The following is a 12,009-nucleotide window of genomic DNA, read 5'->3' as shown; positions in this document are numbered from 1 at the left end:
GTCGTTTTGAGAGATTCATCCACGTTGGTCAATATGGTCCTTAACAGTTTTAACAAAGGGGACCAGTATGGTCCCTAACATTTTTATCGGGGTCATTTTTCGTCCCTGCTAAAGTTCTGTTAGCACCAGTGCCACCATTTGCTATTAACACACCAGCAATGTCATTTCCCCTTGTACATGCTGATATTAGTCATGCATAACACAATCAACTTCTGCATAATTCACACCATGACATTCTTAGTTTAGTCTTTATACATTGTTCCCATTCTTTTTTTTTATCTCCATCGAGTTTATACAACATTTTGTGCCAATAAACATAACTTCAAATACATAAGCCATGCTACATACATTGCATGAACAACAATTTATTACACCAGCATGGCTTATGTATTTGCTGGTGTAATGTTGGATTGTTGAGATTTGCTGAGATACATACATTGTTGTTCATTACACAATAACTTCAAATTGTGTAATGATGTTTGAGTTTGAAGCATTCTTTTGATGTCTGTTACAACTTACAAGCTGACGTTGTAATTTTCCAAGTCTATGCCCCCAAAATAAAATAAAAAAGAAAAAAGTAAAGAAAAGAAAACTGCCATTAGAAAAAGCCTCACAGTATCTCACTTGGGGGAAGCACGTGCTCCATGATAGACCCTGTCATGTGACCTTCTCTGCTCCTTGTTTCCCTTCATCTCTTTCTCTCTCTCTCACATACACACACTTCATTCTCCTCTTTTCACACTTTTTTGGTTTTGGCCTTTTTCATCATTCTCTCTCTTTATTTTCTGTGTTTCCGTCGCTGCAACGAGCAACAGTAGCAGTGACTCAGTCACTTGCAGCACGGGAAACCCCAACATTTTCGGTTTTAAAACACTGAACCAACACTCTTCTGGTCCTGCTTCTGACCCTTCTCACGTTATATATAGTGGCTCTATAGAATCTAGTGTTGTACTCTTCAACCTTCGTTTCTATGTAGACAACACACTTTATATATATCATATAGACATATACCATAACCATATTAATCATAACCATGGGTTGCTTACACTCCAAAACCACTCATCTCCACTCTCTTGAAAACCCTTCCACCGCCTTACCCGACTCCAAGAAACCCGATCCAGGTACCCTCTTCACTCTTGACCTTTTCTTTGGTACTTCTCTTATTTTTCATAGCCTTGTAATGAGCAACAACATGCTCTTGTGTTTCCCTTCTTGGATTTTGACCTTGTTTTGGGTTTGAAGTTGTGGTGGGAGTGTTCTCCAATGCTGTTGTTGAGTATAACTGTTTTTTTTTTTGGTTGGGTTTATTTGTTTTGCTAGTCCTACATGGGGATGGTTCTTTTCCTCTTGTTTTATTGTTGGTTTGAAAAAAGTTTTGCTTTTTAGTTTTTGTTTTGATTTGGTGTTTGGTTTTCTGGTTTTAAAGGTAATGATGGGGATGATGTTGATCAAGAGTGTCAGGTTCCAACATTTAAAGAGTACATGCAATGTATGTATGTAGCAAGGTGTAATGGGAATACATACAATTCATTACAACAATTCATAACTTTTGTACTATATTTTCCCATGTTGAGATTTGCTGGTGTAATGAATTGTTGTTCATGCAATGTATGTAGCATGACTTATGTATTTGAAGTTATGTTTATTGACACAAAATGTTGTATAAACTCGATGGAGATAAAAAAAGGAATGGGAACAATGTATAAAGACTAAACTAAGAATGTCATGGTGTGAATTATGCAGAAGTTGATTGTGTTATGCATGACTAATATCAGCAAGTACAAAGGGAAATGACATTGCTGGTGTGTTAATAGCAAATGGTGGCACTGGTGTTAACAGAACTTTAGCAGGGACTAAAAAGGACCCCGATAAAAATGTTAGGGACCATACTGGTCCCCTTTGTTAAAACTGTTAGGGACCATACTGACCAACGTGGATGAGTCTCTCAAAACGACATCGTTCCTCAACCCACGTGGCCTCCAGCATGTCACTTAACGTGACACGTCATCACCGTCATTGACACCGTTAGTTTTGGATTGACAGAAGGACTAACGTGGGTCATGTTTCACTTTGTTGGGGACTATCTAACGAGTTTATTTTTGTGAGGGACTAATTTGGGCACCGAGTTTTTTGTCAGGGACCAATTTGGGTCTTTATTCCAAATTTTTTGTTTACAAACTCTTATAAATTACATTATAAACTCCCGGAAGTATACTAGATCACACTATATACTTCCGGAAGTATATAGTATAATTTGTAAAAATTTGTAAATTTTTTTTGTAAAACGGATCGTGTTGAAAGAATTCAAATCTTTGGAGAAATAGTGAAAAAGAAACCTCTGTGTGTTACTCTACGTTGAAAAGGGTGATATACATTTTCTAGCCCAATTGGCCTGAGTTCATCACAAGACTCATAAGAAATTCATTTTCATAATACTATAGATGAACCAATCAGGCCTGAAGAGTTCAATCTCTGACACCCAGCCAATCGGTCATGCATAACGATGACTAAAAGACAAAAGCCATTTCCAAAAAAGTCATTTTAGTCTAAAGTTACTTTAATAATTTGGCTTGTAGTATGCTAAAGTCAAAAATTACTTTATCGTTTTGGATTACTGTGTATTTTGTAAAAAAAAATAATTACTTTTTAAGTTTTGGATTGTAATATTTTGTCACAAATAATTGTTGGTGTATCTGCCTTGTCTATAAAAGGAAGCTTGTTGTTTGTAAGAAGACATAAATTGAACCAGAAATAAAATTAGTGTGGTCTTATCTCTATGAATATTTTCTAAGTTTCTCTTCTGTTTTCGAAAACCTAATATAATGTTATAACCATAATCTATTCTCAAAAGGAGCAAGTATGCTCTACATTTGCCATTTTTAAGGGATTTTGTGTATCAGAAAACTTATGATAATAGTCCATACATATATTTTACAATCTTTCTATCTTTAAGAATCCAAGGATAATAGTTGTTGAAGTCATCGGGAAAAGAGTTATAAGATGAGAAAAATGTTGTGAAAAACTCTATAAGAGATGGTTATGGTTAAGATGACTAACCTATGGATACTTAAGGATTGTGAGGGTCTCGGCCTAAATTAAAGGGATAAAATATTATGTCATATTTTTTATGTCTACTTTATCTATTCATCTTCAACATCGTTAGATCAGAATCTCAACTAACTTGCGTCATTTTTCTATTCTCTTCAAATTATAGTCTAACGATTTTGAAGATAAGTAAGTATGAAAAAAGATAGACATATCTCTAAATTAAATATAAGATTTAAGAATAGTCTTCTAAATTCAGAAGGTTTCACCCGTTTATAACCAACCAAATTGTATTCCATATATTTTTAGAAGAGTTGACATACAAGAGAGAAAAGTAATTTAATAATTAACAGAATTTTCCGCCTGATCATAGACAAAGCATTAAGATTGAATGAAGAATACTGTTAGCGTGAAGACTGTCAAATTTTTCATGATGTTTTGCATGAAGCATCTGCAGAATTTTTTTGATTCCACCCAAAACTAGAATTTAATGGCACCCATAATTCCTTATCATTCCTTGGTTAATCCTAGTAACTTTTCATTTTTTTCATTTTTAATACAGAATTTGAAAAATCTAGAAAACTATTATCATTTTAAATTGGGTGGAATGAAACTATTATCAAAAGATAGAAATCAAATTCTTAACTATTACGATTTTTTTGCATTATGGCTGTCTTAAATTTCTAATTTCCTTGGTTAATCCTAGTTCCTTATCATTTTTCATAGCATCTATCAAAAAACATGATTTAAAAATCAAATTGAGCCACACTAACAAAAAAATCTAAATCAGAAAGAACACGTGCTATTACTATATACATGGGGTAAAATCTTTTGACACTGATATCAAAGAAATATTTTGACACTTCATTTGAGAACAGTTAGATCAAAACAGATTAATAGTATCACATACTTACAAATCAGGGTCGTTAGGTCAAGACAAGAACAATGACTCTCAAATAAGATGTCAAACTTTTTATATATATAGCTTATCGTTTCTCAAGCTACTTAGATAATTTTACATCCGACTACTAAATCATAATCATATAAAGATTGATCAATGGTGATAAAGGAAGAGAGAGAAAAAGAGAATCATAACCATTCAAAGGTGAATCAAATAATATAAGGAAATAAAAAAAAAACAACGAAGTTTTAGAATAAGCGGAGATAAACTTATCTCAAGCTGCTTGAGAAATATTTTTATCATATATATATATATATATATATATATATATATATATATATATATTATACTTCTTTCACAAACTACTATTTTTATTTTATAAGAAAAACATTAAAATAATTTTTTTTTGTGAATTTTAGCCCCCTTTTTTTTTCAAAAGGCTTATTATCTAAATATCTCAAAAAAAAAAATTATGTAGTTTTAAATTAAAAAAACACTTTAACAAAAAACAGTCAACCAGATCCTATATCAAATCCAATCATAATTGTATTCACTATAAAATCTGAGACAACAAACAATAAATTATAATTCAATTAGTGTTACACTTGACAAGTTTCTGATCAATTAATCAAGACTTGGTTTCCCAAAATGGGATTTAATCCAAAAATAGTCCAGCAGTTTTAATTCTGCCAAACATAAAAACATTCATGTGAAAACTCTTTTGAAGTCAATTATTATGTACCCAAAAGTAATGACATATGCAAATGCTCCTGCCGCGTGATTACTAATTTATTGACTACTATAGTATTTAGAATTTTGACTTAATTTTACACCTTCCAACCGTACAAGATCTGATTGTATGTCAAGAAGACTCAAGACATCTGGATTTAAGCATTCTCTTTCCATCCATCTCATTTTGATCGAAGCTTGCTGCTCACCGATTCATAGCTTGGAACATATAAAACTGCAGAAACATGGGAAGGCAAGATTTTACTACCAAAGAAGATAAAAAAAAAATCACAATTTCTTTTTTTTTTGTCAAAAAGATTAAATACCATCTCCATATGATGCCATTGTGAGAGGGGAAGAAATGAGCTTTTGAGAAATTGAAGCAATATCCTTCAAAGTTACTTCGTCCACTGCCTTTAAGAAATTTTCTACAGGTTTCCTGGGTTAGAGGGTAAAGACATCTTTTTAGACACAGACCATAGTCTTTCAAGCACACCGCAAATGCATGGGAATATGCAATATTTTATACTAAAATTAATATATATATATTGCCTTTTTGTTTTTTATCTACAAAAATCAAAACTGCTGTGGCATCAATCCATATTCAGCATAGAAATTCCAATTGCAAATGCACAAAAACGCGAAGTAGCACCAAAGATGAAATCTCCAACCTAGCAGAATATTCTAGCAATGGCCAAGACTAGTTCTTTCTGTAGTTGAATTAATATGTTCAATGCTAATATTATTTTTGTAAAAAAGCAAACATATTTTCACCACCATATCTACATCCTTAAACTTATTTGCAGAATTGAAATACTACACACTACGAAAATGAAATGCTAAAGGAGTAAACAGACGGAAAAATTCAGTAAACAAGCAGCAAGACACATCCAGAAACATAAAAAATAACAGTAAATTAATTATTAAGCTCAAATTAACAGCAAATATATAATGTCATTCCTAAGCCATACCTCTCACCATATGTCAAAACTTGTCTTCCGATATCTTCTGAAACAACCATCTGAAAACACATTAAGTTCAATAGTGATCAGATAGTTACAAAAAAAGAACAAAAATTCAAAAGCACAATAAGGAGAAAAAGACTTTAAAAAGTTGTGATTGTAATTTCTGGGTGAAATTTTCATTTGAGATGGATTTACGTACTCTTGATTCCAAATTCATCAAAATTGCAGATTTTGTAGCCTGTTTGGCACGATCCAGCTGTACCTGGTCAACTGCAGACAGAAACAAAACGAATAAGTATAACTCTACCAATCTGAAGGTGATAATCAAGAAGCACAATACGAGTCAAGGAAGAGCATAATAGCATACCTTGTCCAGAAGTAGCAACTGCAAGAAGCTCATTAGCTGCTATGTCAATGGCTTTTGATACAAAATCTGAACCCTAATACATAAACATAAATAAGGTCACAAGTGAGTCCAAGGAATGGAACAAATCTGCTGGATCACATCCATCCTATGTATATAAACAAGTATGCTTGGTTGAGTACATGGAAAGCAGGAATGTGGAAATTTTGGAATGAAAAACACGTTCCACTTTCTTGACAGGACAAACATATGAGAAGGTCGAAAACCAATAGTACTCATTTTCAATCTGAATAACTTCCGTTGAAAATGGTTTTTCATTCCAACTCTATTTTCCACCTATTCAAAAAATCACACCCAATATTCTTGTTTCATATAATCTATGAGCATGGATTATATTTATATTTATATATTGTACATGCAAATTAAAAATCTTCCAACCAAGGCATAGAAAGCAACATTACATATAATTTCAGTCAAATAGAACTACTATAACAATGAATAGGTTCGACACAAGTAACATTTACAATATAACTTTTTAAGTGACAGTTGTCACATAAGGAACACAAGCCTCTGATCATTTAAACAATTCTTAGGACACTGATTAAATATCTTATATAATAAACAATTAGAGACACAAGCATTTGTTCCATACTTTACAAGATTTCATAAGTATCCCCAATAAAATAACACACAAACAGATGATGATTCAATTTACTTCTAGGTGATTTGCTCATGATTCCTAGCATATCAAAACTTTCAGAGGTGCTGACGACCTAAAAAGCTTGGGTCTGACTCCTGAAAGCATAAAATATATATAACAAAAGATGTATATATTTATCTTTCTACTTAACACCAAAGTGCACCTCGATCATGCAAAATCTTATTTAGACTAAACACATCAACCACACATAACAAGCTTAAGGCTAGCCTAAAAAACACAGCACAAATCTGTAAACGCATTACTGTAAAGCTACCAAGAAATGCCTAAGCAAGCTACCAAGCTCATTTATATACTAAGGCACCAATTCTTTTTCATCATTAACATTGGTGATTTAATTGGACTTAAATTATTATGATGATGTTGAATTATCTTGTAGCTCCAAAACACAATAAAATTCTGGTTCTGGTCTCTTTTGAAGGTTTCATAAAAGCACCCTTAGTTATATTACCAAAAAAAAATTCCAATGTTATTGTTACATAAGAATTCCAATATATCCAGAAACCATGATTTGATAATGGACAGGATTGAAAGGGGCTTACTGTTGTGACTTGGATACCAAAAATGCCAGTGTTATTGTAAATATTGTTGAATGCTGAAATTGAATGAACTTGTGGATACTCATTTAGAACATGGAGATCTGCGTGTGATAAAAGCAAGAATGTCAACGTAACAAGATTTACAAAAGTATACAGATTTTTTGCGCAATGGTTGAGGGGAGGGGAAGAGCATAAAATGCTTAGTTGCAGAAAGAAGGTGAAATAGAAACAAGCAAGTTGAAAAATTATACATCAAATTTTGACCATTAGAAATAATATGCTGTCATACATTCGACTCTTATATGTAATGACTTCAGTCGATTCATTCTCTATTCCTATCTTCAAACAGAGCCAGAAGAGATAACTTACATAGCCGTGAATACATCCCTTTACCAGGTCCACCAGCTGAGAATGATCCACCGCCTCCCAATAGCATCTATAGCAAAGTAAGATAATACAATTATATGCTGGCTTACATTACAGAAACTATAAAATTGTAAACATACTATGCATTCTTAGGTACATTTTTAGACACCTTAAAAGAAGGAAAAGAAATTTCAACACGAAAAGCAAATAAATAGAAGACAGCATCAAAACCTGAAGAACAGTCAAAACCATAGCATCCTTCAAGTCATGCCAGCCACCAGGAAGTTCAAATGCAAGAGCAAAATGGGTCCTCTGGCCATTCAAGCAATGTTAGACTTGACAGAGCTTTATGCCCCAAAAGTAAAAACTAGAGATGTAAGCAGAAGCACAAAACATAAATACATTTTTTTTTCTAATGCATACCCCAGATTCACTTTGACATCGATAATCACCACCGGTATATACTGATTTTGGCTCCTCTGGGCGCGGGACACTAGGTAGATCGGACAAAAGAGGTTCTGCAACAGATAACAATTCCTCATGCTCAACACCAGAAGCTGCAAGTACTATCCGAGGTGCAGTATAGTTTTCCTGGTGTTTCATAAAATTTTAAGTTTTAATAGAAAGGTAAAGAACAGAAAACAAAGAATCTTTAAATTTTTTAGAGCAAAAAAATATTAAATAAAAACATCAAGTTTGAAGACTTACAGCAACAAAATCCTCCAGAATTGTACCATTTAGTCTATTTACTGCTGATTCTGAAGCTAAAAGAGGATTTGCCAAGGCACCAGAAAAACCAGCAGAATGAATTGCTTCCAAAAGCAAGTCTTGAGGGTTTTTGGAAGCTTCACCAATCTCAGACTTCACTTTCAGAAGCTATACATAATTGCAGTATTAATAACAGCAGAATTTCAAAAGGCCATGAGACATGTAAGCACTAAGCAGGTAAAAATCAGTCACCGTTAATCAGACAAGTGACAATTGTTATACAACACTACCCATGCGAACCATGATTGATCACTCTGAAACACAGCTCTAATAAACTGACTTTGGCAGCAAATTTGTACTATTCTAAAAAGGCAGATAAAATTTAAAAGCTAATACAAAATCATTATGAGAATATAGAGATTTAACTATACCAAAGGACAAGTATCAAGCTTCTAGCTCATGATTACCTTACTGCATTCAACCTTTTTTTAAAACACATTAATTATAATTTATTGATCTGTCCATATAAATATGTCTAAACAATGTTTTTAAAATTGCGCAGATAAAGACACTGGCTCATGATTCATTGGTATGACCATGATTGAGCCATGGTCAAACTAGTAATAATTAAATAATATTTTTAATATTATACAATATAATAAGTAATAAATTAACATAAAATCATGACAAATCAAGTCAGGTAGACTGGTAAAACTTTAAGCTGTCAATAAAAGGACCATAATATATGTCCAGCAAGATAAAAAATAATAATAAAAGGCTAAAAAATAATAATTCATTCGTGGGCCTTTGTAGCTTGGCATTGGTCCTTTATTTGGCTCCTTTTTTTTTTGTTCAGTAAAAAAAAAGTTTAAATCGGATCTCTACCACCAGTTCTTAAAGGTCATGGACTGATTCACCGGTTCTCTGATCATTTTAGTTTTCTGGGTTGCATGGATCAGACTCAGACACCTAACCAATTCACCATTTTTCAGTCGTACTGCTGGTCTGGTTTTTTCATAACCGTGTTAAGCTAGTGTAGAACTAGCTCCAGGTGCAGTGGTCCAATGAGGCTAGCCAACAACACAGCCTGAGGCATGATGCAGGATCAATCATTTATCCCCATTTAAACAACGCACCAACCATTGGAGTATGTGAACTAAAGGGTAATTTGGGACAGGAATAACATATTTGAAGCCAAAAAAACCCGACAATAACAAGCTATTGATTTGATTTTGATCCAACAACCATAAAAGTATTTGTAAAAGGTTGTAAGAGCAAAGATGTAAACCTCTACACACAAATAGGACCTGTTATCTAGTTTGACAGTAGACTGTAAAGAAGTAACTGGAGGACAATTGAAGCAAGAAAATACAAGCACAAGCTAGAGGAGATACCAAGATAGGGCATAAATTGCTGATAATCAGTTTCATCTCAGCTGAAACACACTGCTGAACTTTATTTTCGACAAACCCCAGCATAGGCAGCACTCTAGTTTCATTAATAACTTTTTTATTAGCATAATTCAATTTTCAAGTCCCCGACTGGGTTTTATAATCACACACATATATCTAGTTTTTTTCTAGGCCTCTATTAACTCACTATAAACTAGAACTGCCTCCCATTTAAGTTCAAGTTCACTAAAATTAAGGACTATAATACTCTTTTAATATATCTCTTAGAACCACTTTTTATTGGAAAACTATATTCTGTTTTTGATACTTTCTCAGGACTTACCTTGCACCCATGTCTTATCTGTGTGCTGATTATTAATTACATAACTTCTTCCCGAAAGAAGAGGGTTTTCCTAAATGCATTGGCATTTGGGAGTTTGGCAAGCTGCCTTATGTTTTCACGTTTCAACAGCATTGCTTAAAGCCATATGGAGAATAAGGATGTGGGGAAGGTGTACCTGCTCATTGACCTCCCAATCAAGAAACACAGGGTTCCTCACACAATCAACAAGCAGCTCCACCATTTCAGGAACATATGTCTTTAAAGCATCAAAAGTGTAACCCATCTGCTCTCTGGAAGCTGAGGCCTGCACATTGCCACCAATTGCCTCTACTTCACGAATTACTCGAAAGTGACTCCGGTTTCTAGTGCTCTTGAAGGCCATTCTTTCAAGCAGATGTGTAGCCCCAAAAGTTAATGGTGTCTCATAGATTGAACCACAATCTACATATAAACCTATTGAGGCTGCAGGAGTCTGAAGAACCAGCAGAATGTGGTCAATATATTTGAATTTTAGACTTTTGGCTGAGCATATATACATGTACAGATCAGATAATACATAACCAACAATTCATACCGCTGAAGTTTCAGAGGCAACTTTGACTCCATTTGGGAGTGTTGTAATAATAGTTTTACCCTGCTCAACATAATCAGGCAATGGAGGAGGAAGTGTAACACCTGGAAGTGGGAAATCCAGAGGTGGCAGAGAACTGGATTGCTCTCCTGTTAGCCAGCCAAATAAACCACCCAAACTAGAAGAGGATTGTGTTGTGACAACAGAACTTGAACTTGCAAATCTGGCAGGTACCCTATTGCAAGAACGAGCCTAAACTCATGTATTCAATGGCAGAGCAAAACAAAATTCCAAACCGTCAGACAATCAACTTAATTTTATAAAAACCAAAAGTGGAATTAAAATAAGTTTTCCCGCTGAGTAAATGAAGCCATAACATTTGAACTTAAAAGCAGCAGATGGATTACTTGCACAAAAATGATGAAGAAACAGAACCCTAGACAAAATTCACAATAGAATATAAATTGTTTTTAGCTTGAGGTACTACACTAGTTGAAAAGACGCCAAAAGAACAATGAGAGCGAATTTGAATACTAAAGCAGTAATTGGTAAACACATGTCCGAAAATCCAGGGAGGTGTGGTCCTGAAATTGGTATCGGGATTAATTAGCTGAATCAACGATGATTTTGTTGCAATCGAAATACAGTGAGATCTAGGGCATGATTGAAAGAGAGCAAGATCAAACCACAGGGAAGAAGAAAGACACTAACCCTCAAGGCCCTGAGGCGTGAAGCAACGTTCCTGTACATGGCAAATTGCAATGGACCTCTAACTCAAACTCAAACTCAAACTCAAAGTGGAAGTAGATACACTTGGTTTGATTCCTTTAACCTTAGGTTGAGGGAGGAGACTCAGTCACTCAGGTGTCGCTTAACACAATGAATTGGACTCTGGGCTTCAGCCCATACAAGGTCCAGCCCATGGCCCATTTGTTATGGGGGTAATCCTTTTGTTACGTGAGTAACTGTTGCATGTGTAATTCTTTCCAGAAATTCTTAAACAGATTAGAGAATTTATTATGGCTTTGGTGGGATAATAACATCTAATTCCACGTAAAAAATTTATATACTAAAAGAAAACTACCTTCAATTTAAAATACATATTTCCATTTGTTTAATCATGATAATGATAACTATATTTTATATTGATTTCATAATTCATGTACTAAATTGAGAGAAAATAATAATAGATTGAAATAGAGTAGTTTTTTTCATTTGAAGAATGCAAGCTAAACTTGCTTGTTTCCTGTCCATTTATCTACAAAATTTGCTTATTTATTTAAAACTAAATTTGAAGCTGATAGCTTCATTTTCATTTCCATCACTTTATTCATTCTGGTGCTTAATTTTTTTTATGCATCTGGGAGAA

The 12,009-nt window shown here is 33.8% G+C and overlaps 1 protein-coding gene across 2 annotated transcripts; it reads right to left on the bottom strand.

The window, feature by feature from the left end:
* Positions 1 to 4,514: 4,514 nt before the first annotated feature.
* Positions 4,515 to 11,466, bottom strand: LOC133313743 (mitochondrial-processing peptidase subunit alpha-like). Of its 2 annotated transcripts, none has more exons than XM_061515149.1 (13): positions 11,352 to 11,466; positions 10,644 to 11,224; positions 10,245 to 10,541; positions 8,336 to 8,503; positions 8,051 to 8,218; positions 7,859 to 7,939; positions 7,631 to 7,697; positions 7,265 to 7,362; positions 6,008 to 6,080; positions 5,840 to 5,910; positions 5,647 to 5,696; positions 5,002 to 5,114; positions 4,515 to 4,910 (listed from the first exon to the last, which is right to left on the bottom strand). In XM_061515149.1, the coding sequence occupies exons 3-13, from the start codon at positions 10,449 to 10,451 to the stop codon at positions 4,858 to 4,860; spliced, it is 1,149 nt and encodes a 382-aa protein (XP_061371133.1). In that variant the 5' UTR covers positions 10,452 to 10,541; positions 10,644 to 11,224; positions 11,352 to 11,466; the 3' UTR covers positions 4,515 to 4,857. The 2 variants fall into 2 exon arrangements, with proteins under 2 accessions (XP_061371133.1, XP_061371132.1); XM_061515148.1 differs by having other exon boundaries at positions 10,644 to 10,892; positions 11,352 to 11,405.
* Positions 11,467 to 12,009: the final 543 nt, after the last annotated feature.

The sequence above is a fragment of the Gastrolobium bilobum genome, unplaced genomic scaffold (genome assembly GCF_033153095.1).
Source record: "Gastrolobium bilobum isolate Gb01-03AN ecotype WA unplaced genomic scaffold, APGP_CSIRO_Gbil_v1 utg15927, whole genome shotgun sequence".
Lineage (NCBI taxonomy): Eukaryota > Viridiplantae > Streptophyta > Magnoliopsida > Fabales > Fabaceae > Gastrolobium > Gastrolobium bilobum.
The sequence above is the reverse complement of the archived record's forward strand: the minus strand, read 5'-3'. Positions and strand labels throughout refer to the sequence as shown.

Coding starts and splice junctions, on each gene's coding strand:
- LOC133313743 (XM_061515148.1), bottom strand. CDS start 11,390: ATGTACAGGAACGTTGCTTCACGCCTCAGGGCCTTGAGG. Junction 10,893..11,351: donor CACGCCTCAGGGCCTTGAGG/GTTAGTGTCTTT, acceptor ACATGAGTTTAG/GCTCGTTCTTGCAATAGGGT. Junction 6,081..7,264: donor TTGGTATCCAAGTCACAACA/GTAAGCCCCTTT, acceptor TTTATGTATTAG/GGTTCAGATTTTGTATCAAA.